Below are 25,486 nucleotides of genomic sequence, written 5' to 3' on the forward strand. Positions count from 1 at the left end.
ACAAAGCAGAAAGAAAATGACAACCAAATAATAACTGTAATGGAGAAAAGCATCAAGAAAAGATTGTTTGCCTGTCGCCCATACCGCCGAAAGGAGTGCCCGGCACAAGCAGAGAACTTGGCCTCGATGGGGCGTGGTCCTGCCTGTCTGGGGTCACCAGACCCTGGAAGCGGCCCATGACCCCAGGCCAGGAGTGGCCCCGGGCTTCGCCAGGAGCAGAGGAGGAGACACGGAAAGGTTTAGGGCAGCCCCTCCTCCCTGCAAGCTGTACTTTTCTTCCCATGAAAAATGGAGAGACTGTTTCTGGGCTCTGACTCCTTGGATTCATGCTTTGGCTGGAATGTTTAAGGGCAAAATTACAACTTTTTTTTTTTTTTTTTAATGATCTGAGTCCAATTTTTAGGGGAGAGAGGTTTAGGTGTGGACGAGTTCTTCCAGCTATCTCCTGGCGTTCCAGAAAAGGGATTTTGATTTCCAAATCCCATTTCTTTCTACAGATTACCTACGTAAACTGCATTTTGCATTTTCACAACCCCCTTTGCCATTAAAAAGAAAACACACACACACCACTGGGAGAAAGAGATGCCACGCTGAAGAAGTTTCATGAAAAACTACCTTGGGTGGTTTTTGTCTTTACCAGATGCACTTATTCCTATTAAACCAGCCACCCCATAAGAAAGTTTTTTTCTGATACCATAGCCTGATTTTGTTAATCCTTCACTCTCAATTTGCTGACATCCTTAATCTCGTGTCTATATTGGCGGAGTTGCAGGCTGAGAACTTTGGCGTTCCCTCCAAGGAGTGCATCAAATCCAAGGCCCCTATTGTTAAAAGAAGGGGGGTCATCCCTTAGAAGGACTTTATGAACAATTAGGGAGCCTGATTTCTGGAGGACTAGAGCAGGGGTAGGAGTAGCAGAGACCCACCTTCAAAATAAAAGCTTTGACCCTAGTTATCTATGGCAACCCCAAACGTCAAGGACTCAGAAGACTGAAAGCTGCTTGCCGCGATTTCTAAATTAATTCCACACCAAAGCACATTGCTGTTCCTTTAAGGGACTTCGGAGATTGATCTTGAAGGACTGACCATGGTGGGATCTGGCAGCTTCATTTGTGAGCAACACAGTGTCTGGCCACCAGCTCGGCCACAAGCTCCATCTGACCACCGGGTCCCCCTGGATGTACTCTGAACACCACAGAGGAGCAGGCAGGGGGATAAAAGAGAAATTTCAGAACATTCTTATCTGTGGGCCTTGTACAGAGTCTCAGCAAACAGTCCCTCTCGGGGGTATTAGCCATTCGCTTATTACCTTTATTAGCTACTACTCACTGGGATCTCCACCCAAATGAGCACACTGCGCCTTCCCATTTCCTAAAATATCTTCCCAGAAAAGAGTTCACAAATAATGTAAAAACTAAACTAGCAAGGAGAAAGCAGCAGCATTAGTACCTGGGTCATTGTTCAATCAGCTGTTGGAAAAGCTGCTCGATTTGGAGATAAAAGGGTTTTCCTCTCAGTCTCCTCCCAGAGGTCACTGTTAAGGAATCAGAGCTGAAAGTAGTCCTCAAAATCGTAAGGATGGGGGCGAGGGGGTTTGCTTCACAACAAAACATCGCATAAGGAAAAAAAAATTTTTTTGAAGATTTATTTGAAAAAGAGAGAGAGAGCACGCTCGAGTGCAAGGGGGGGGGAGGGGCAGAGGGAGAGAGAATCTGCAACTTGACCGCAGAGCCTGACTCGGGGCTCGAACCCACAACCCTGAGATCATGACCGGAGTCAAAATCAAGAGTCGGACGCTTCACCGACTAAGCCACCCCCAGCCCCATTATCTTAAAATTATCTTATTTTTAATAATAAGATAAGATTTAATAAATTATTATCTTAAAATATCTTAAAAGAGGGGCACGTGGGTGGCTCAGTAGGTTAAAGCCTCTGCCTTCAGCTCAGGTCATGATCCCAGGGTCCTGGGATCGAGTCCCGCATCGGGCTCTCTGCTCAGCAGGGAGCCTGCTTCCTCCTCTCTCTCTCTGCCTGTCTCTCTGCCTACTTGTGATCTCTGTCTGTCAAATAAATAAATAAAATCTTTTAAAAAAAATATCTTAAAAGACCAGTTACGAGAAGAATTCCCAGTAACATTTTGAGCTAGAGATATCCAACACTAAAATCTGAGCACTCCAAGAAGAAGGCCACCTCCTCCCAGGGCCACCATGACTGCCTGAAAGGATGTTGGCAGGAGGGTCTGGAAAACAGCCTCTGAGGACGAAGGGGATTCGGCACCTGCCCCCCTCGCCCACCTCCGGCTAGAGCCTTGGAGAGGCTCTTTTGAGCAACTGTGGAGTAAAATTACCTCAGAATATACATTAATGAGAATATTTGAAATAACGAGAACGCTGCTAATTAGATCTTCTCTTTTTTTAACACGAGGCTGAGCGCTTTACGGCAACCCTGAGACCCGCCGAGTGCCCGGCAGGGAGCCTCCCCCGCGGCACACACTTGTAAAGGCCATGACAGCAGGCTGGGCGATACGAGGTGTGAGAAATGAAAACTTTATGTGCAGACAAATTTAGATTTTTAAAATATTTTCACGAGGGGCATAAATAAAGAGAAATTAGGCCACTGGGATTTCAGAAAACGAGAATACAGACTGCGATTTTTGTTTTAAATTTTAGTACTCAGAATACCCAGTACCTTAGGAGTAAATAATCCGGCAAGTCACCAGAAGGAACACTTCGGTGTTAACTTCATACTTTTCATCTACCTTGAGCTATTTTGTTCAAGGAAGGGGGGGGAAGTTGTGCACAATTTAAGTAAATGAAGGATGACAAGGAATGCGGGAAACGACACGCATTTCCTTTTACGATGTGGCTGTCATCTACAACCAAGTGTTTACACAACTGCAATTTTCGCAAATTCATTTTGAGTATACTAGCGTGACTACTTTTACAATTCTTCCGCGGCGAGTTGCTTATTAAAAAAAATAAGGGCACATTACGGCAAAGGTAAATTTTGAAGGGAACATGCACGTACCACCCAGCGATAGTCTACTATTAATACTCTATTATACTTGCCTTAGTATATATCTATCAACTAGACTAGGTGTCTACTTAACTGCTTTTTGCATTTCAACATCAATTTCAGACAGCCCCCTCTTAAGACTTAAGCCTGCATTTAACCAGAGTTCAGTATTTTAGTTCATATGTAAAACTTACCTGCAGTGATATTGTAAGATCTGCTGGTTGGTTGGTTGGTTGGTTTTAAAATTTTATTTACTTATTTTAGAGAAAGAGAGAGAGCATCAGGAAGTGAGGGGTGGAAGGTGGGAGGAAGAGAGAGAGAGAGAGAGCGCGTCTGAAGTAGACTCCCCACTGAGCACAGAATCCAACACAGGGCTCGATCTCATGACCCTGAGATCACGAACTGAGCCGAAACCAAGAGTCGGATGTTGAACAGACAGACGCCACCCAGGTGCACCAAGATCTCTGCTGGGTTTTGACAGATGTATACAGCCCGTTACTAAAAGCTCTACGGAAACGAGAAGCAGTACCATCACTCAAAGGCTCCTCCTGTCCTTCCTGGCTGATCTCCACCCCCACCCCCTAGAGAAAAGCCCTCTTCTGGATCTCCTCCCAGGGCTGACTGGATCTGCCTGCTCTAGGACGTTGCGAAATGAAGTAAAACACAAGGTACTAGTTGGCGGAAGGCTCGTTTGTGCATAAAGTTTCTTGAGATTCCCACAAGCTGATGCATGTTATCAACTGTCCATCCTTTCTGTCTGCAGAGTGATATTCAAGTGTATGGATACGCTACAATGTATCCATTCATGTTTGATGGGCATTTGGGTTGTTTCCAGGTTTGGGCTATTAAAAATCAAGCTGCTATGCACAATGACATACAAGACGTTGTATAGACATATATTTTCGGACGGTGTAGGGCTGTTGGGTCAGGAATGAAGTCCATGTTTACTTTTCTAAAAAACTGTCACATCGTTTTTCCAAAGTGGGTGCATCACTTTAAATTCCCACCAACAATATGATGTTTAGGAATTGTGGTTGTTTCGCATCCTTACCAATATTTGGTGTGATCAGTCTTTTCTATTTTTAGCTAATCTGGTAGGTATGGTGGGCCACAGTGGTGGTGTGTATCTCATTTTGGCTTTAATTTGCATTTTCCTGAAGACATAAATTGTTAAGGATCCTTCCACGTGCTTACTTGGCTGCTGGCACTCCTACTGGGTCACGTGTTGTTCAAATGTTTTAACTGAGCTGTCATCTGACTACTGAGTTGTAGGCGTTCTTTATGTATTAGAGATGCCGGGTTTTTGTCAAATGTGTGTTTGTGCAAACATCTCCCAGCATGTGGCTTATCTATTTGTTTTATCACTAGCTTTTTGAAGAGCATAGTGTTTCATTTTTATAAAGTCTCACTGTCAATTTTTTTTTTTACAGCTACTGCTTTCTGTAACCAGTTTATGAAATCTCTGCCAACCACTAAGTCATGAAGATATTCTCTTTTCCTTTAGAAGTATTATAATTTTAGCTCTTGGTTTAAGGTCTGTGATCCATCTCAAATCAATTTCAGTGTGTGAGGTGGGTGAGGTAGGGGTTAAAATTTACTTATTTTCCTATGGACTGTGTTTTTGGTTATGCTAACACCATTTTCTTTTTCTTTTTTTTTGTTTTTGTTTTTTTTGTTTTTTTAAAGATTTTATTTATTTGACAGAGAAAGAGCAAGAGAGCACAAGCAGAGGGAAGAGGCAGAGGGAGAGGGAAAAACAGACCCTGGACTGGACAGGGAGCCCAACAGGAGGGGGTATGGTGAAGGCTCCATCCCAGGACCCCAGGATCATGACCTGGGCTGAAACCAGACGCTTCACCAACTGAGTCACCCAGGCACCCCAGTCGGCATTATTTCTTGAAAGACCTTCCTTCCTCAACTGGATTGCTTTAACACCTATGTCAAAAATCAAATGGCCAATTAAGGGCAGGTCTACTTCTGAAATATTCTATTCTATTGATCTATTTCTTGTTAATGCCAATACTACGTACTTTGATTACAATTTTACAGTAAGTCTTAAAGTCAGAGAATAGGATTTCTCCAACTTTGTTCCTACTCAAAATTACTTTCTCCGTTATAGTGTCCTTGCATTATTTTATGTAAATTATATGCAAATTTTGGCATCAGCTTATACATTTCTACTGAAATGCCTCCTGCGATTTTCATTAAACTTATATTGAATCCATAAATCAATTTAAAGCAAACTGGCATCTTAATACTGAGTCTCTCTTCCAGAATCATGGAATCTCAATTTATTTAGATATTCCTTAACATCAAAAAAGTTTCTAATTTCTATTGTGATTTCTTCCTTGCCCCTTAGATTTAGATGTGTGCTGTTTGATTTTAAAATATTTGTGATTTTCCTAGATACATTTTTGTGCTAACTTCTCATTTGATTCCATTGTGGACAGAGAAAGTACTGGCTCTATGTGAGTTCAATCACTTTATTTTTAAGGAGACTTATTTTATGGCCCAGCATATAATGTACCTTCATGAAGATACCATGTGCACTTGAAGAGAATGTGTTTTCAGTGGATGTCATGTTCTATAAACACCAATTAGGCAATGCGAGTTGAAAGTGTTATTCAGATCTTTTATGCTTTTCACTATTTTTGGTTAGTTGTTCTACCACCTGTTAAGAAAGTGGTATTAAAATCTCCAGCTGTGATTGTGAACTTTTCTATTTTTCTCTTTAATTCTGTCATTTTTTTGGAAGCTCTGTTATCAGGTAAATACACATCTGTGACTGTTAACATCTTCTCAATGAATTGACCCTTTTATCATTACGAAATCCCCTCTTTCTCTCTCCTACTTCTTTGTCCTGAAGTCTGTTATACTGGATGTTAATAAAGTCACTCCAGCCTTCTTAAACTTGCTGTTTGCTGTATCTTTTTCCGTCCTTTTGCTTTTAACCTCTTTATGTCTTTATAAATAAGTGTGTCTTAAAGACAAGATATACTCAGGTCTTGCTTTTTTTTTTAATCCATTCTGACACTCTGACTTTTAACCACAGTGCTTAGTCAATTAGCACTTTGCTGAATTAGAAAAATGACTTTGTTCATTTTTGGCTTTTCCTTCTATTTTTCATTCCAATATTCCTTTTTTTGTTGTTGTTGCCTTCTTTTGGATTATTTGGATATTTTAATTTACCTATTGGCTTTTTAGCTATACCTCTTTGCCTTATGTTTTTAAAGATTTCTTTCAGTTAATTTATTTAAGGAGAGAAAGAGGAGGGGCAGAGGGAGAGAGAAAGAAAAGATCTCAGGCAGACTCCCTTTTGAGCCCGGAGCCTGATGTGGGACTTGATCTCGTGACCCTGAGATCATAACCTGACCCTTCACTGAATGAGCTACCCTGCTGCCCCTTTGTCTTATATTTTTAGTGGTTACTCCAAGGATTACAATATGAATGCTTAATTTACACACCTGCCAAGTTTATACCATTTTGCATCAGATGTAGAAATACTGCCACCACATATAGTTCCATTTAGCCCCTTGTCTAGTGTCCTTTATTGTTTATGTCCTAGTTGTCACACGCACGACATCAGCATGCACAAGATTATGCAGGACGATGTTACAATTTTTGCTTTGAACAGTCATATATGGCACGCCTGGGTGGCTCAGTTGGTTAAGTGCCTGCCTTGGGCTCAGGTCCTGATCCCAGGGTCCTGAGTTCCAGTCCCGCATAGGGCTCCCTGCTCAGCAGAGAGTTTGCTTCTCCCTCTGCCTGCTGTTCCCCTGCTGGTGCATATTCTTTCTCTGACAAGTGAAATCTTTAATAGATAAATAAATAAAAATTAAAAAAATAAATTCGTGCGTGTGTGTGTGTGTATTTAAAGATTTTATTTTAATTATTTGAGAAAGTGAGAGCAAGAGGGAGAGAGAGCACGAGCAGGGTGAAGGCCAGAGGGGCAAGCATACACGCCGCTGAGCAGGGAGACCGATGTGGGGCTCGATCCCAGGACCTTGAGATCATGACCTGAGCTGAAGGCAGAGGCTTCACCTCCTGAGCCACCCAGGCGTCCCAACAGTCATATGTGTTTTAAAGAAATTAAGTGGAGGGAAGTATTTCAAATTTGCTTGGACATTTGCCATTTTGTTCCTTCTCAAAGGATCCAAGTTTCCCTCCGGTATATTTCCCCTTGCCTTCTGGAACTCCCATTGGCATTCTACGCAGCAGATCCACACTATAACAAATCATCTTGGTGTTCTCTTACCTGGGGATGTATTTTGCCTTTGTTGGTGGAGCCTTTTTTTGCTGGGTGTAGAATTTGCAGGTTGATAGGGGTTTTCTTTATGCCCTTTAAAAATACCATTCCGCTTTCTTCAGGCTTCCATGATTTCTGATGAGAAATCGTGCACATTCAACTCATCATTCCTCTGCATGTAAAGTGATGTTTTCCTCAGGCTGCTCTCAGTTTTTTCTCGTTATCTTTGTCTTCACCAGTTTAACTCTGATGTGCCTAGGTGTATTTTCGCCAGCTTTATGGGGCTCGCAGTTTGCTAACATACTGAACTTGCCAATTCGTGTCTTTTACCAATTTGGGAGATCATCTGGCCATTGTTTGCTCAAATATTTCTTTCTGCATCATTCTGTCTCTCTTCTTATGGGATGCCAATTACTATATATTGGATATTTTTAGATTATCCCACAGGTTCGTGAGGTTTACTTTTTTTATTTTTATTTTTTTTAGTCTTTTCCTCTCTTCTTCGAACTGGGTAATTATTAATATTCTATTTTCAAGTTTATAGAACTGGAGAACATGAGGAAGGTCTAATTAAATTCCTATGGCCGATCTTTGAAGGGTTACTATAAGCTCGAGAAGTTAAAAGAAACATGCCATTGTAATTTGCAAAGGAAACTGTACTAACCAGAGATGTCCTATCCCTGCTGAAATTCAAGGAAATAAGGAAGTTCCTACTACAGAGTACTTAGGACTGCTTGAGTACCAGAAACTAAACTGGGACTTCAACATATACCCTTGTATTTAACCCAGATAATAGCCCAGTAATACAGGTATTACTGTCCGAGTTTTACAGATAATGATACAGAAGAACAAACAAGTTAAGTAAGATGTCCCACTAGCAAGCTCAAAACCTGAGAACTTCAACTTAGGACTCTTATTGTATCCCTTTCCACAAAAAAATCTCCTAATCTACTAACTTAAGAAACTCATCAAGAATTAGATATGTCAGCTAACTTGATTTCCTTTACAACAAGATTAGCATTTACACAGATGCTAGAAGGATGGAGGATATGGTGTGCTAGCATTTCAGCAAACCACCTGTAGTAATATAGTATTAGGGGCTAAGAATCTAGGATCTCTAATAAACCTTTTAAATGCTGGTTCTACCATTTAACTCATCATGTGGCCCTGGCCAAGACATTTCAACCCTCTAAGCAATTGCTCCCTCATTTCTTAAAATGGGAACTATAATGGTACCTATCTCCTAGGGCCCTGGTAAAGTGAATGGGAAAAATGCACATAAGACCCAGTACCTGCCACACAGCACATGCCAAGTTAATGTGGGCCGTTATGAAGGCACAACATCGCTGCAGATGGAAGATGAACTAATGGGAAATAATTGTACCATCATGATGAAATAATATGAAACACTAGAAACAACAAGTATTATTAGTCTCATCCTGTTCAACTTCTATCAACGTCTACTTTTGTTCTATAATTTTCCAATTATCTTCTGGAAAAGAAATATTATAATGGGGGTCACTAAAGAATTATACAGAACCGCTGCTTAAAAAAGAAATATGCTTGTTATTTGGAATAGAAAAACACTGGAAATGACATGAGAACATTCGCTGGAGATTGCTTAAATAAATCATGTTCAAACTGCATCTACGGAACAAAAGCCATGTTTGTAGCAGACGGTCTGATTGCCTGGGAAGTGATCATTTCATAAACAACATAATCCCAGTCTTACATATATCGTGTAGGAGGAAAACAGACTAGAAGAAAATATACCAAAAGATTAATATGATTATTTATAGGTGGTGGGGTTATAGATGATTTTCATTTCCTTAGCAGAAATTACTATATTATCTAGTTTCCTAAAATGGCCAAGAATTCTTTTTATAGCCAAGAAATAGTCTCAGAAAAAATAATTAGTTGTATGTACCTTGACTGGCTTTATTGTCAAGGCTCTTGGTCCTGCAGACCTAAAGTTTCCATCTCCAACACGGTGACGGAACTGAATGTTCATTACTGGAGATGCTTAGAGAAAATGTGATATAGGGATTAATGGACCCAATAACAATCTTCAAATATTTTAAACTCTGAACTAATTAACAGATCCTTTACGTATCATTCGGGAGAAAGCTAAATACATTTTCTCTTCTTGGATCCATGGTCAGATTTCCTTCTTTGGAATGAGATGGGTTTTGAAGGACCCGTCCTGGGAGACAGCACTCACCCTGAGATGCTGGAATGAGCTGCTGGAAGGTCTAACAGCTCAATAAGTGTTTGTAAATTAGACAAGGGCCAGAAAGTTGCTCACCGTCCAGGACTCGGGACACATCTGAAACAGTGCAGAGGGCACTAAGGAAGCAGAGGGTGACGGGGCACTGGCCTTTTGGGTATCCACCCCCCCACTGATCTGAGAGACCACAAGAGTTTTGGTATACACAGTTATGGTCTGATTTCAGGTTTGTAAGAATTGGTCAAACCCTTCATCCTATCCCAACTATGACCACATTGTGCTGAACAAATCTGGTCTGTTTCATGACAGTTTTCCAAGTGCCACAGCAAAAAAGTAAACCTGCCCCCCCCCATCTTAACCATGGCCTCTACCTCCACTGGCCCACAGCAAAGCCCCAAGAGGGGCCTCCGAGGACCTTCAACAGTTGGGAGGCACCACACTTTGCAACCAAAAGAAGGGAAGGGAACCGAAAAAAATGCCACCTAAGCTGAAAGCTATAGAAAGCCTTTTAACTGAGCTTCTAAACAAAAGCAGAAACAATCCTCTGTAAGTGGAGGTTCACATCAGAGATCCACAATCCTGACAGGCAACAGGCAAGTGTCCTGCACTACCCTCATGGATAAGAGCAGAGTGTTAAAAATCAAATTAGATTTAATTTGGGTGACGTTTAGAAAAGAGCAGGTGCCATAGGGTATCTTCAGAAGTCAGGAGGATACTGAAGGGGCCCAAAGAAAATCTCCAGGAGAGCAGGATGAAAGCCCCTCAAACTCCGCACCATCGTTCAAGTACACACAACCCGCACCCTGACTCCAGGGTTGGTTCTAGGCTGTGTTCATGAGCCAAGTGAGCTCCAATGAAAGTTCAAAATCTGAAATGTTGACCAAGACTTCATAGAAGACAACTATGCACCTGCCCCATCTCCCCCAGCCCATTCCCACCACTGCCCCCCCCACTCCCCTCCCCTCCCAGAGCACTGCTAAGGGGTTCAGGAACTGAAGGGCATTCTCCACCAAAGCTGAGATCCCCTCTTGGAGCCTGGGCATCTGAGACCCAAGCTAGTCCAGCAGAGAGGCCCCTCTCAGACATCACTCATCTGTAACCGGAGACATCTGAAGAAGCAGTGGATAATCACCCCAAGACAACAGCCACTCAGCTTCACAGGGCAGGGGACCCGCCAGGTTTCCCTGGGCTCCAGAGGGGGGCCACGGTCACTCAGTCCTCATTGTCAGTCTGGGGAAGTCGGGACACCGAATGGTGCTGAGTTTTACGAACCATACGCGTATAACATTGACGTGACATATAATAACAACCAGAGAAACATCGTATAATCCCTTTGTCATACAGTTGTACCTTACAGGAGGAGACAGTCCTTATCTCGTAACAGATAAACTAAAAATCCCCATTGCCTTAGATCTTCTTGAAACAAGGCAGGATATAAAAAGAAACAGTCCAGGGGTGCCTGGGTGGCTGTGGGTAAAGCATCTGACTCTTGATTCTGGCTCAGGTCATGATCTCGGGGTCCTGGGATCGGGCCCCACGTCAGGCTCCACACTTAGCACAGACCCCGCTTGAGATTCTCTCTCCCTGTCCCTACCCTGCTCCACTCTCTCTCTCTCAATACATAAATAAAATCTTTTTAAATAAATTAATTACTTAAAATTAAAATTTAAGAGCACTTGGGTGGCTCGGTTGGTTGGGTGACTGCCTTCGGCTTAGGTCGTGATCCTGGAGTCCCGGGATCGAGTCCTGCATCGGGCTCCCTGCTCAGCAGAGAGCCTGCTTCTCCCTCTGACCCTCCCCCTTCTCATGCTCTCTCTCTCTCTCTTTCTCAAATAAATAAATAAATAAAATAAAGTTTCATCCCTCTGGCATACATACAGCTCCTTCTTTAAAAAAAAAAAAAAATAAAATTTAAAACAAAAGAAAGAAGAAAGGAAAGGAAGTCCAGCCAACCAGTCAGCCTGCCACTAAGATTTAACTGTCCCCATCAGCTGGGCCCGAGTGTCCAGGTGACAGGAACTTGGTACTTTCTTGGCTAGTGGTCCCCATACCCATGCCCTAAGAGACGTGGGCTCTAGAAGGCTCCCCAGCCCCATCTGTACAGGCGGGTAGTTCTTGTAAAAACGGGCTTTACTGCTCAACATAGATATACATAAGATTAAGCCACCGATCTAGTATAAACCCTCTCGTTTTACAGATAAGGAAACAGATCCAGAGAATTCGGTGGGTTCACCCAACATCACACAGCTGGTGTGTGGGAACGACACAGATAATATTACAGCCTAAGCTTCCAAGGTGACTGACACTGCAGTCCCACCGCGTACTTCCATTTTTGGGTAACTTCTGTACACACCTATCAGCCAATTTTAACCTGTGAAAACCACAGTAGCATCCAGGTGACCTCCGGAACCAAAGGCTAGAAACAGAGGTCGGGACAGACCTCATGAGGAGCCCCTCTTCTCCTCTCTGTCTCCCTAACCTTCCCACATCCCGAAAAAATGCTTCTCTGCCAGGCAATGACTTCATCATTTTCCTCCTCACTAATTTGAATACTCTTGTGGGAGAGCCAAACGAAAAATGAAAATGATGAATGACCCCTTGTGCAATGCAGAAAAAATGCGGTGTCTGGGTCTCCGGGTGACGGAATGCCCCTCATGCAGAAACAGAACACGCTTCTCTCCAAAACAGAAAGCAGGAACAAAGGCATTTCAGAGCTCCGAGTGTGTTTGGACACATGGTAGGTGTGTAAAAGATTTTAAAGGGGCAGATGAAAGCAAATCAGCCCTCACCTCCAAAGCAGGTAAGTGTTTTTATGTGAAAGGAAAACAGAAATTTTTCTAAGTGAGTCACAAAGCCGTATTGGGGGAGAAATGGGAATGGGGCAGAGGTATGCAGAACAGGGTGAGGGAAAAAGATCTGCTTGATCACCTAACACATTTTTACTAAAACAAATGTTTGACCCCACAGCTCAGCCTCTACCCCCTCCCCCCGTGTATTCAGGTAAATGGCCATACTTGAAGGATCACAAACACCAAATTCGAAGAGTATTTAAAATTTTTCCACATAGAAACCAATGTTAATTCATGAACTGAGTTTCACTTTTCTTAACTGAAGTATATTTGACATAACACAGTATATACATCGGAGATGTCGATGTTAATTTGATACAAGGATATACTGTAGTATGACTGCTATCGTGGCGATAACTGGCACCTCTAATACATTACTTATCATTTCTGTTTTTTCATTTTGTTTCATTTTATTGTCTTAAGTATAGGCTCCAGGCCCAACACGGGGCTCGAACTCACAACCCTGAGATCAAGACTCGGACACTTTACTGACTGAGCCACCCAGGTGCCCCTCACATTACTAATCCTTTCTTTTCAGTGGTTGGAGTGGTTAGGTTCTAGTCTTGAAGCGAGTTTGACGATTACAATATGGTACTGTTGTCTCCGTTCACTGTGCTGTGCATTAGGTCATGAGGACTTACTTGAGAGCTTGAGGACTTCTCGTCGCAAACCTGTGCCCTTAAACAACACCTGTTCTAGCCCCCCACCCCCACCATTCTACCTCTGTTCTGGCTGTTTTAGATTCCACACAGAAGTGATAGCACAGAATGCTTAATCTTTCTCCATCTGACTTCTTTCATTAACAGGATATCCTGTCCATATTGTCACATAACCAAGTTTTCAAAATGCTGCTTCCTTGCCATGCATCTTTTCTGGCACGAGAACATGGGGACACATTCTCAATCTTCATTTTCGCAGTTTCCAAGGAGGCGGCTGTCAGCAGTCGCCAACTGGAGAGAGCACCCCTCTCCCGCTCCATATCGGACACCGAGGCAAGGGCTCCCCATTTCAGCCCTCCCTCTGACCCTCTCAACGTGAGTGCCATTCCTATGAGGGGGCATCACGACAGTTTGTTTATATATTTTAAGATGAGAAGTCATGGAATTTGCCAACGATGCTCGGGGGCCTGTGACGCTGTCACTATCCCGGGGTGCCCTGCCCAGTGTAAGCCAGATTTCTCGTCCGCCCACTCTGGGCCCTCCCAGGACACGTCGCTAAGACACCACTCCTCTGCACTCAGTAACTGAGAGTGAACACATTCCCAACCGTCACAGGACATGGCTCACGTCTCAACTGCAGCCAGCCCTTGGCTTTCCGGCTCAGACACATCTGAACCGGGGAGAAACAAGTTGGGAATCGGCTATCACCTTCTTTACTGGAGGCCTTTTCCAGCCCCAAACCTTACTCTATTTCCCTTTGTGAAATAAAGTATTTATAATTATAATGTAATATAATAATCCCCTATTTTATCACTCGTTCGAAGTAACAGAGGCATCTGACAAAATGAATGTCAAGTATAGTATCCAGCAAGCCATTCTGCAGAGTAGGAAGCATGCGAGGTGTTTAACACCACTCAGGACCATCGCGCCACATCAAACGCACGCACTTCCAAGCAGTGCGAGAGGTCTGGGGGCTCAAGGAAGATGTGGGACTGATGAAAATGTTCAAAGTGTCGAAGTTCTGGCTCTTTCCAAATGACTACTGTTATCTGTGCAAACGATAAATTGTGAAGATTTCAAAAAAGAATAACTCTGCTTTAAAAAGGGAGGGGTAACTGGCGCCACGTATTTTAAGAGTAACACAAACACAGACAACGGACTATGTTTTCTCATCTTTCAAGAAAAGCTGGACTAAAACAAACCATTGCTGGCAAAAAAAAGTAACTCGTGATGAGCCCTCATGCTTCTTGCATGACGAGAAAAAGCTGCCAAAATCTTCCACAAAAACTCCACCCCATGAAAACATGGATTACAATCGGGGGCGAAGACGATGCTGATTTGTTTCACGGGCACTCACGGCACTGCCACCGAAGAGCTCAAAAGAAACAATGAATGACTCCGAAGTTTAAAGAATAGTAAGAGGGGCGCCTGGGTGGCTCAGTGGGTTAAGCCTCTACCTTCGGCTCAGGTCATGATCCCAGGGTCCTGGGATCGAGCCCCGCATCGGGCTCTCTGCGCACAGGGAGCCTGCTTCCCCCTCTCTCTCTGCCTGCCTCTCTGCATACTTGTGATCTCTGCCTGTCAAATAAATAAAAAATAAAATCTTTAAAAGAATAGTGAGAGTGTGATCAACATGCACTCTTTGTACTGGGAGCTTTGCAGACGAGTCTCAGTACCACCTCCCCGGATCCCGGGGCAGATACAGGCTCCTAGAAGGAAGGTGTCACGTGTCTGCTGTCTTTCCCCACTGGGTCCCAGAGTCCACTGTAAAGGCCTGCACACAGCTGGTGCTGAAGAGAAATCAGCTGATGAAAAAAGCAGAACCTGAGATCAGGGACATCGCATGGATGAGGAAACAGTGGCTTGCGTGGTTTCTGATTTACCCAAGGTCACTCATGTAGTAAAAGGCGGAAGTGGAATTCCAACCCAGGACAGGAATACCCCATCCCAAGATCTAAGCTCCTAGGTCAAACCAAGAGTCTATCCTCAATAATCAGAAGGCTCAGTAATCAGAAGGGAGTGAACCATGGGGAACTAAGTGTTTATGCAAATATTTCCCACAATGGATACCTTACCATCGTGTCTAGGGATTTTGTTTGTGGTTTTGTCTGATTTTTTCCTATTTGTTTGTTTGTTTGTTCTGGAAATCTGGTATACCAAGAGATTAAAGCACCACCATCGAGAACATGGAAGGACTGTGCTGTGTGTTTGGGAGAAGGCGCCGGAAGAAGAGCTTCCACTGGGTGGGGTGCACGGCAGAAACATTGCCATGGCTGGGCAGCCCGTCCTGTGTGCCCCTGAAACCAGTGATGTTCACGGCTCACATGGCTTCCCTGGACAGTGACCTTCTCCCTCACTCTTCTGAACCGTAAAACCTGGGATGCTTCAGGTTATCCAACCGCTAAATGTGCTTAATGGTAAGAGAGAGACAAAGAAGGTCCAATTCTAACGAAGCGCCCCCTAGAGAGCACATGCTGCCACTACCACAAAATGGCACCCTGAGCAACTGAGCTCACCCTAGTTAAAAAGAAAAATCAGCTACACGACGTGAAAGCCAACATCCTAAAGCACTAGAAATTAATGTGGAGGCATCTCTGGGAAAATAATGGGCCACTTCATAATTCAATTCCAGGAGCGTGGCATGTGAAAGGTTAACTTATTCAGGTGTTGAATTGGGGCAAAAAAAAAAAAAAAAAAAAAAAAAAAGGCATTTGATGGAGAACTTGCCAGAAGAGCCAGCCCCTCAGTCGTGACCTCTGGAGTGAAAGGCTGGAGTTATATACGAAACCTCAATTTAGAAGTAAACATTAAAATGAAGGTTTCTTTAAAATTCCCCAATAATTTTCACTTTAAAAGTATCAAATTGGCCTATAAAAAAAAAAGCTCACACTAATTACGCCAAAGCAATCAACTTCTTAAAAACCCTTTATTTCACAATTACACCAACATCCCATTAATTTGGGACACTTGCCCTTGTATTTATTCTTCGCTCATTACCTGTGTGCACATTAAGAGTACACCAATAACACAATACAGGCATTAATATGTAAAACATCAACAAAAGCCATCTGGAAAGCTAATGAATAATCAAGGGATTTCAAATTAAACTACAGAATTTTCCCTTAGAATCTTTAGGACAACACTGTCAAGTTCAATCTATTCACTTCGCCTCCAGAATCAATTTTTCAAACCTTATGACAGGTCTAATCGCTTCCACCTGTGTCTCTCGCTTGACTCTTGACTGGCATGCTACCAGCCAGGGTGGAAATGTAGACAAAGACCCCTATTAGGATCCGGCTGTTTCTCTACTGTGAGGTCACTCAGCCATTAAATTAGTTCCAGCCCAATTTCTGTCTCTCAGGCCTCGACTTCAGGGGAGGAGGGCACGCAGGAGAGCGGGTTAGGGGAGCAGAACGAGAAGAGCAGAAAAGGGGAGAGAGATGTTTGGGACTGAACGGACACACATGCAGAGAGGCGAAAAGCGAGCACGGGCCCCAGATTCTGAAATAAAAATACTCTTTCTCAAATGATGGTGGCCATTCTCCCCAGTGCGATTTCCCCCAAAATGTTTTCAAAAATGTTGTGCTGGGATTGCTTTTCCTCTTCGTTCCCTTTGCTCGCAGAAGTCCACTGTCTCCCATGCGAAGGGACCCTACTTGCCAAAACCATTTCAGCCCTCCAGAGGTGCTGGGGAGAGGCTGGCTGCTGGAAGAGGCAGACCCGGGAAGATGACCCGATCATGGGGGTGTCCAGCGCCCCAGATCTCACAGCTGAGGAGAGCAAGGCCCCGGGAAAGGATACTGCCCTAGTTACAGAGCCAGATGGTGATAAAATCTTCAGTTCCGGCATTTTCCCTACCAGACCGGGAGATTTATGGCATCGGGAATGATGACTGACACACAGTAACGGCTCATAAGAAAGTCACCGACCAGTCTATTTCCTCCCTGTATCACCTTACCGACTGCACACTTCTCTCTGCCCAAAGCCCTTGCACTCGGAGCAAGAAGGTTGCACACAACGTGTCCGAGCTGAATGTGCACGGTGAGCTGATTCTTCTAACGCACTGTAAGGCCCATCATCCTCCCGCAAGAGCCTAACACAGTACCTGGCATAGAGAAGGTACGCCATAAACGCTTACTCTATGAATGAAGGCCAACTTAAGCCGGAGAACTCAAGGGACTTAAACAATATTAAAAAAAAAAAAAAGGTATTTAATAAGGAAATCTGTATTATTCTTTACAAATAAAAAGGAGTCTGCCCTTGGTCTGTTTACTGAGGATATAGAAGTATGCGGAGGAAATCAGTATCAACAGGTCTGTGGCCATCTGGCTCCCCACAAACCGTGGTTTCACATATGCATTACTTCAGTATCTGACAGCGATTCAGTGAAAGTCATCAAAAAAGATGATATACGTCAAAATCTAGTAAGGGACAACTCCAAAATTATCATGACTCAGTTACTCCCAAGCTCTCGCTCTACGACCTAGTCTAATGCCTTCCCCACAGCAGAGACTTCTCACAAGATGGGACAGAAGGTGATTTCCCAACCACGCCGCACCTCTCCATGCCGGCGATGGACCATGCTAACCTATCGCCCCCGCCGGTGCAGGACCCCCCCCACGACCTGTAGCTCACATCTGCAAACAGCTTCCGGGGTGCCCAGCTGTAGGATGTGACCGGGGGACACAGTAAAGTTCACTGGCCCGGATGCAGTACCGAGCCCACGTCCTTGGGACTCCATCCAGCTCGCTGAGCTAACTGGTCACAGGAAAACCTACCAGGAAATTGGGCAGAAGGAAAAAGAAAGGTGTCGAATGGCAATCAAAGCCAGCATCGCATCCAAAAGGTTACCATGACGACACAGCAGAAAACATATTTCAGGGTCAGAAACACATGCCAGGGAGCACAACTGGAGCAAGGAACACAGGGTGAAATTATGCGTCCTCATGGCCCGGTGGGCAGCTGAGCCAAGTGTGACTACTAGGGGACCAGCGCTCGCAGACATGTTGAAGGCGAGCCCACGGGCCCTTCAACTGCCTTGATTTAGTTGCTCGGAGCAGCTGCCTTATCTCCCCTGGTTGCTCCCTTTCCCCCGAGCTCCTGCCCCTCTCCCGGTTTACGGACCCCTTTAACACTCCCAGCTCCGGGGCAGAGGGGAGGTGGAGAGGGGCTCTCGCCCCTGCCTGCTTTCATACCTGGAGATCAGATGAAAACTTTCACCGTCTGTCTCAGGGCCACGGTAGCTTAGCTGGGTTTGTAGCCAAAGAAGAACAGACGGTGCCCTCCAAACTGTATGTCGGGAGAGAAATTTCCAGATCGCCCTAGATTTGCACTAGTGACCTAAGAAAAATACCTCTAACGACACCGAGTAAGCAGTGAGACAGAATCAGTGTGAGTATCAGAGTAACTGTTTGCAGCCACGATGTTAGACCTTGGAGGCACTGGGGCTATCACGACGTGAATGCTATTTAAAGGTCTCCAGCTACCTTTCTGAACAGTCTGACTAATAAAAAGTACATGCTTGGGACAAAGGCTTCTAATTCTCCTCCATATCTGTTCTCCACTCCTCCCTAGTGCTCAGACCCCAATTTTCAGTGGATTCGTGGATGCTGAGTATAAAGACCACATTTATTTCTTAGCCTTCTTTGTGGGTGGATATGGTCCTATGCTTAAATCCCAGCCCGAGAATATACACAAAAATGTCATAAGCGATTTCTGGAAGGAGTCCTAAGAGTGGAGCCACACCCTTCTCACCCCTCCTCCCGAGTGCTGGCTAAGACGAGAACATAAATGTCGGGGTACCACTTGCTGAGGGGGGCCGAGGAACTCAGTTGCAGCCTTGACACGGTGGGCCACACGCTGCCCGACCCTGGGCTGCCCGTCTCGGCCTCTCTGGTTTATGGGACAGAGAAATAACCCTAAGGCTCAAACCAGTTTGAAACCCTTTGACATGGATGGATGCCTGTCTAATCCTAACCGACCCAGAGGCTGGCACCTGGATGGAGTGTGTCGAGGCTCCGGTCTCTCGCAGGTCACAAGAAATGCAGCCTGAGAGGGAGGGTCATCGGGGCAGGGAACGGTAGACGAGAACATACGTCTCGAAGGTTCGTAAGTGGACTCGGCTCCCGTCAAACAGCTGAAAAGCACCTGCTAGGAGCCTGGCTGTCTAGAGCTTGGGAGGAAGACCGTGCAGCTGTTAGAAGCGATACCATCACAGGAACCAGCTCGGAACACTCACGAGGACAGTGTTTCCACCCCTGACGTGCTCAGCAAAGTTCCCTGTAAGAGACACAACCTCCCCAAGAGCTGGCCGGGCTCAAAGGATGGAAAAGAAAACAGATGCGACACGCGGTCGGCCACCAGCAGGCTGCACTGGAGCCTCTGGGTGGCGCTGGCAGCACCCACAGGTGGGAAGACAGACGCCTCGCCATGGACAGCCCGCAGCCTCGCGCCAAAGATGCCATCCAGGGATCACCCTGGCACGGTTTCATTCAGCTAAGGGACCTGCCATCGGACTGAGAGAGAAGGGGTTGGGCAGAGTATCAGAGCCATTAAAAGACCAGAGTTTTTGGGCTAAAAATCTCAACTCCTGGTGAGAGCTTTGTTGGTTTTTCATACAGAACCATTCGAGGCCTACCCGAAGTCTTCAGAAACTTCTATCTCTTCAGAAACCATAAGGCTAACCTAAAAGGCTGCCATTTCACCCTAAGAACAATAATACTCAGAACCCCCAAACCCTCACTGAGAGTGGGTGTCAGAAGCCCATCCCTCTGATGCACAGCTCAATGTGTTACAGTTCAAGACCCTCCAAAAAGGCAAAGTCCCGACCCCAAGGACACCAGGCCCAAGGGCACGACTAGGAAACCTACCTACAGCCTGTGGAGGGCATCCTTCCTCTCCCTGTCCCGGGAGATTCCACGGTCCCCATCTCAGCCCCTGCAGCCAGGGGCAGAGAACACGTCTGTTTTAAGTAGGAGACTGCCAAAGAAGGTTCCATCCCCCGAGATCCTGAATCTGCTCAAGAGGAAGTAAACGAGCAGGCTGGTAGGGCTGCCTTCCTGGAGGAGGCGGTGAGAGTTTTAGATGGAGGGAGCGGGGAAACAGATATTTGGGACTGTGGCAGACATTTCTGGCTGTTCCCAGGGTGGACTTCCCACTCCCTTCTTAGGAAAAGAACTCCCAATTTTTAGCTGCCACAAGTCTCCACGGGTGGGCGGGAGAGCCAGAGAAAAAAGATTTTGGAAACTTTATAATAAAGATCTATTATCTAACTTAAATTTTATTTCTATTCTAGACCCCAAGGAAAGAGGCACAGAAGTGACCGGTACAAACACAGAAACATGCATGGAGTTCAAACCCAGGACATGCTTTTGGAAATTCTTCTTCTGCATAACGGGCCTATGGATGTGGTCGGTTCACAGAATCAATTCCGTATATGGTAAATTCTGATACGGAGCTTTCCACATGCTGGTATGATACTAGAGTTGGACTCTGATGACCCTAGGCACTAAAAAATACCGTATGAATCTGGTCAATACATTTAAAGTATATTGAAGCAGTGTCTGGAAGATAAAAGCTTTCAATACATGTTAGCTGCTATTATTATTATTATTATTATTATTATCATTACCACAAGAGACTGCTTCCAGGAGGAGAGCCCTCGTGGGATCAAATATAATATTAGCTAGAGACATGGTTTTGGTCTGGGGCACGTGGGTGGCTCAGTCAGTTAAGAGTCTGACTCTTGACTTTGGCTCAGGTCATGATCTCAGGGTCGTGGGATCGAGCCCCGCATCCGGCTCCCCACTCAGTGCGGAGTTTGCTAGTCTTTCCACAGTCTCTCTATCTCTCCCCCGGCCCCTCCCCTCTGCTCCCTCACACTCTCTTTCTCTCTCTCAAATATATTAAGAAATCTTTAAAAAAGAAGAAGAAGAAGAAAAGAAATGGTCTCTGGCCTTACTCTTCGCAGGGAATAAGCCCTATGTTTCATTTATCCATCTCCCAGTCCCTTTGTGGACAACTGAGTTTTCAGCATCAAGGTGACCTCTTCAAGTTCCTTCTCCTAAAAAAGGCTACAGCCCATCCACCCCACCCCACCCCCAGGCCCTGCTCAGCAGGCTTGCTGACGCACGAGGCTGCAGTGAGTAACTTTATCTCGCCAAGTTCGGAAGGAAGCCATGCGAGCCATGGAAGAGGACATCTGTACGTTTCGGTGAACAGCCACGATTTATTTATGCGGGATCTGCTCTGTGCCAAGCGGAGGGATTAATCATTAATCATCAAAGCTATTTCATTCTCCATGCTTTACAGAGACCAGGCAAGAAGAGAGACAAAGACGCTTCCTAAATGCCCTTGGAAAAACCAAAATATTTTCCTCTTTTGTAAAAATAAAAACTCGTAATCCTACAGAAGGTTCTGACTCTGCTATTGTCCTGCTCAACTATATACTTTTACAGACTTAAGTTGCCTAAGACAGAATGTTTAAAAAAAAAAAAAAAGTTCAGTATCAAAAAGGAACTTACCACTGTTCAAGGGTGCTAAAGCAGTGTATTTACATGGCATTTTTTTCCTATCCTAAAACAAGTGCTCACCGGCATGTAAGGAAACCCAACCGTCTGATGACACAGGGGACGGGCCATCCACTCAAGGCTTGCAACCCGCTTCATAATCACTGCCCACTACACGAGCTCAGAGACTGTAATTCCAGTGGTTCAAGATTGTCCCAACATAAAATATTCTTCACTTATTGCCCAACAACAATGGGCAAGAAGTGACAACGTTTTGTTTTTTTTTTCTCTTTTTTTTTTTTTAAGATTTTTTTTTATTTATTTGAGAGAAAGAGAGAAATTGAGAGAGCACGAGCTGGGGGAGGGGGAGAAGGAGAAGCAGACTCCCCGCTGAGCAGAGAGCCAGACGTGGGGCTCAATCCCAGGACCCTGGGATCATGATAAGCCAAAGGCAGATGCTTAACCAACTGAGCCCCCCAGGCGTCCCATGATGTGCCAGTATTTCTCCATCAAAATTTAATCTTCCAAAATCTTATGTCAAAGGCCATATCTGATTTTTTATTTGGAAAATATGATGATAATGGGTCACCTTTTCAATACAAATGGTGTTCTCCCGGGCAACAAAGGATTATCACAGAGTTCCCGGCCGCAAGCAATGATTCTTCCATATACAGACACAGGCTTCCTCCTTCTCAGAGGAGGGCAGGGGACCGGGTAGGAGGAGAGGCAGGAGAGGGAAGGACCCTATGACAACACAAAATAACACAGCAAACAAAAACTGTTCGCGACCATGGCTCCCACTGCCCCCCACCGGCTATACCCACCTGGCTCCACGGACTCCGCTCCACGAATGCCTTCTCTACACACTAGTCACACAGAACCACTCCATCCATGGCTTTGAGGATAACAGTCAAGAAAATTCTAAGCTGATCTCATCATTCCATGTCAACATATGATCAAATTCCAGAAATTACTAAGAAAGACTAAAATATTTCCCTATGGTGAATTATGTCTGCATCTAATTGTACAGTCCATGAGTGAAAATGCCCAGAAATTGTGAATCCAGTGGGGTTTTGCGGGGGGCGGGGGGGGTTACATTCCTGAAATTTTAGTCCCATGTTGAAGAAGATGCTTTTTTTTTTTCCCCTAAAGATTTATTTATTTATCTGATAGAGAGAGACACAGCAAGAGAGGGAACACAAGCATGGGAAGCGGGAGAGGGAGAAGCAGGCTTCCCGCTGAGCAGGGAGCCCAATGTGGGGCTCGATCCCAGGACCCCGGGATCATGACCCGAGCTGAAGGCAGACACCCAATGAGTGAGCCACCCGGGCATCCCAGGAAGACGCCTTTTTTATTCACTCCCTCTATAAGCCAACTTTTTAAACGAACTATCTCAAAAAGGAATATTGGTTAATACTAATTTAAGACTAAAACAAATTCCTTTCATCTGTTTGCCATTTTTTAAACTTTAACCAAAGTCCATGAAACAGAAGAAATAAGAAAGATAACTCAGTAAGAATAAATCTCGAATATTTAAATGGGATTAGAGAGCGCCTGCAAAACGTACTGGATAGGGAACATATCAAAAGGGGTTTCCAAAAGTACAGTTTCCGATTCGTTTCAGTCGAACACAGCTCGTGGGTCGTTGAAATGCCCTATCCAAATGCCCCCGCAGAACATCTTCCACTAAGTGTTGAATGCTGATTACAACAACACAAAAATAAAATGATGGCCTGTGTAATAACACCACTGCTTAAAGATATTTTTCCATAGTTTTCTCCAAGGATCATCTGCAAGGCCAACCACTAAGGGAAGAGGTCACAAGACACAAAATCCCCTTGCTTTCAAATACAAACCTAGGGGCGCCTGGGTGGCTCAGTGGTTAAGCCGCTGCCTTCGGCTCAGGTCATGATCTCAGGGTCCTGGGATCGAGTCCCGCTTCGGGCTCTCTGCTCAGCAGGGAGCCTGCTTCCTCCTCTCTCTCTCTCTCTGCCTGCCTCTCTGCCTACTTGTGATTTCTCTCTGTCAAATAAATAAATAAAATCTTTAAAAAAAAAAAAAAATACAAACCTAGGATCAAGGAACATTTTTAAGCTTTTCTTCCTACATTTTACCCCTCTAGGACAAGGGTACTCCCCCTTGCTAATAGGCTCACTGAGAGTTCTCCTTCGTTTCTACACCTTCTCCCCCAGCACTGGCCAGACGGGACAGTCAACGCCACTGGGCTCCTCCGACAGGTGCACCATGTCTGGCCAGAACTTACCCGTCTAGAAGATTCATCGTGGTGGGCGCCACTTCAGCAAACAGAATCACTTTTCCGAGTCGCTGAGTCTGCAGATTCTGTCGGTAGATGTCTAGGTTAAAATTTTCCGAAGAGAAGGCCTCCACATCAGTCACCACAGGTAGAGCAGATGGCGTGATTTCCATTTCAGACGTGTAGGATGAAAGAAACTTAAGGGAGAGCTTGCTGGATTTTACGACTCCTTCAGGATCTGCATGCTTCCCCAGCCACTGCCTAAGAGGATCCCAGATTTCCTGTGTTAGAAAGAAATGAAAAGGTTGTAATTCAGCAGTACATGAGGAGATGGTAGCCTTTCCCTAAAACGCCATTTCGGTAATGTAAGTACCTCCTAAGTCATGATTAGTAAGAGCTGCGGGAACATATTCTGGATGTCTGTGCGATCATACAGCAGACATCAAGTGTACGCAACAGGCCTTTCTCGGTAAATACAGTACAGGGCTGCAAATGTATTTCCTCTTTCTTACCCTTTTCTTCATCACCTTTTCTTTACTCTAGCGCCCCTTCTCGTGAGGATACTGTACAGAATACATAGCACACAAAATGCATGTAAATCGGCTGTTTATGCCACTGGTAAGGTTTTTGGTCAACAGTCCACTACGGCTAGTTAAGTTTTCAGAGAGTCAAGGTTATATATTTTAGGGAAGTCAAGGTTATATGTTTTTGGGGAGTCGAGGTTATATGCTGTGGACGTTCGGCAGCACTGGCGGGGGGCGGGGTGGAGGGGGTCCCTTTATCCCCACATTGTTCAAGAATCAATAGTAAATTGTTCAGAAGCCACGATCCAAAGAAATACATACAGCACCTTATTAAACTTTCTATCTTACATAATATCCCAAATCCTTAAAAGTCTTCTCCAGGTCTAGAGTTCATCAGTAATTCTCTAGTCTGTGCCTTTTGCAGAAAATGTACAGCTTTAAACTTTCACGCCTTAAGGAAATTCATTATCCTAGTTGGGGAAATATTGTAAAATGCTTCTGACAGGAGTCACAGAAGACAAGGGACTAAGACAGGAGCATTCGCTGTCCCACTCTGGAGGACCTCTACCTCCCCTCCTAGACAAGCTGACCCCCACCAGCCACTGACAGGGCACCAGCAGGGAGGAACGTGACTTTCCCATGGGGAAATGATGGGGAACCCAACAGCTGCTTTCTCTTTGTCCAAATACGAGTCCAGGGGGTTGGGAGGGAGGCAGAACCTACCAGAAACCCTGCCTCACCCAGAACGGAGCTCTCTATTCTTATCTCTACCGCAAGAAGGGGTCCTAGAGCCTCCCAGAAGCCTGTGACTTCCTCTTAGGCCCTGGAGGGCCTCCCTCTGGAGTGGGCTAGGAGGTGGGAAACCAGGGAACTGTGGGATCAGGGGACTCATCACCCCGAGAGGCCAACACCAAATGTGTTCAGATCAGACAGTCACAGTAAACACAGATCCGGGCTGTTAGGCCACCTTCATGCAAACGCCAGGCCTTTCAGAAGACAAATGTGCCCTTCTGTTAGCACAGGGGTACGCCCCACAGGTGCACATGGCCACAGAGAAGCAGCTTCCAAGATGAAACTTCACTGAGCTAAATTCAAGTAGTGTACCACTAAAACTCACTTCTTTTTTTTTTTTTTTTTAAGATTTTTATTTATTTATTTGACAGACGGAGATCACAAGTAGGCAGAGAAGCAGGCAGAGAGAGAGG

At 44.9% G+C, this 25,486-nt stretch overlaps 1 protein-coding gene across 4 annotated transcripts in view; it reads right to left on the reverse strand.

The window, feature by feature from the left end:
- Positions 1-25,486, reverse strand: part of HLCS (holocarboxylase synthetase) — a 222,448-nt gene that overhangs the window by 130,885 nt on the left and 66,077 nt on the right. For all 4 annotated transcript variants that reach the window (XM_059164705.1, XM_059164704.1, XM_059164702.1 and 1 more), the window contains one exon: positions 23,767-24,038. In XM_059164705.1, coding sequence (XP_059020688.1) covers positions 23,767-24,038 — 272 coding nt within the window. The remainder of the gene's footprint in view (positions 1-23,766; positions 24,039-25,486) is intronic.

The sequence above is a fragment of the Mustela lutreola genome, chromosome 2 (assembly GCF_030435805.1).
Source record: "Mustela lutreola isolate mMusLut2 chromosome 2, mMusLut2.pri, whole genome shotgun sequence".
Taxonomy (NCBI): domain Eukaryota; kingdom Metazoa; phylum Chordata; class Mammalia; order Carnivora; family Mustelidae; genus Mustela; species Mustela lutreola.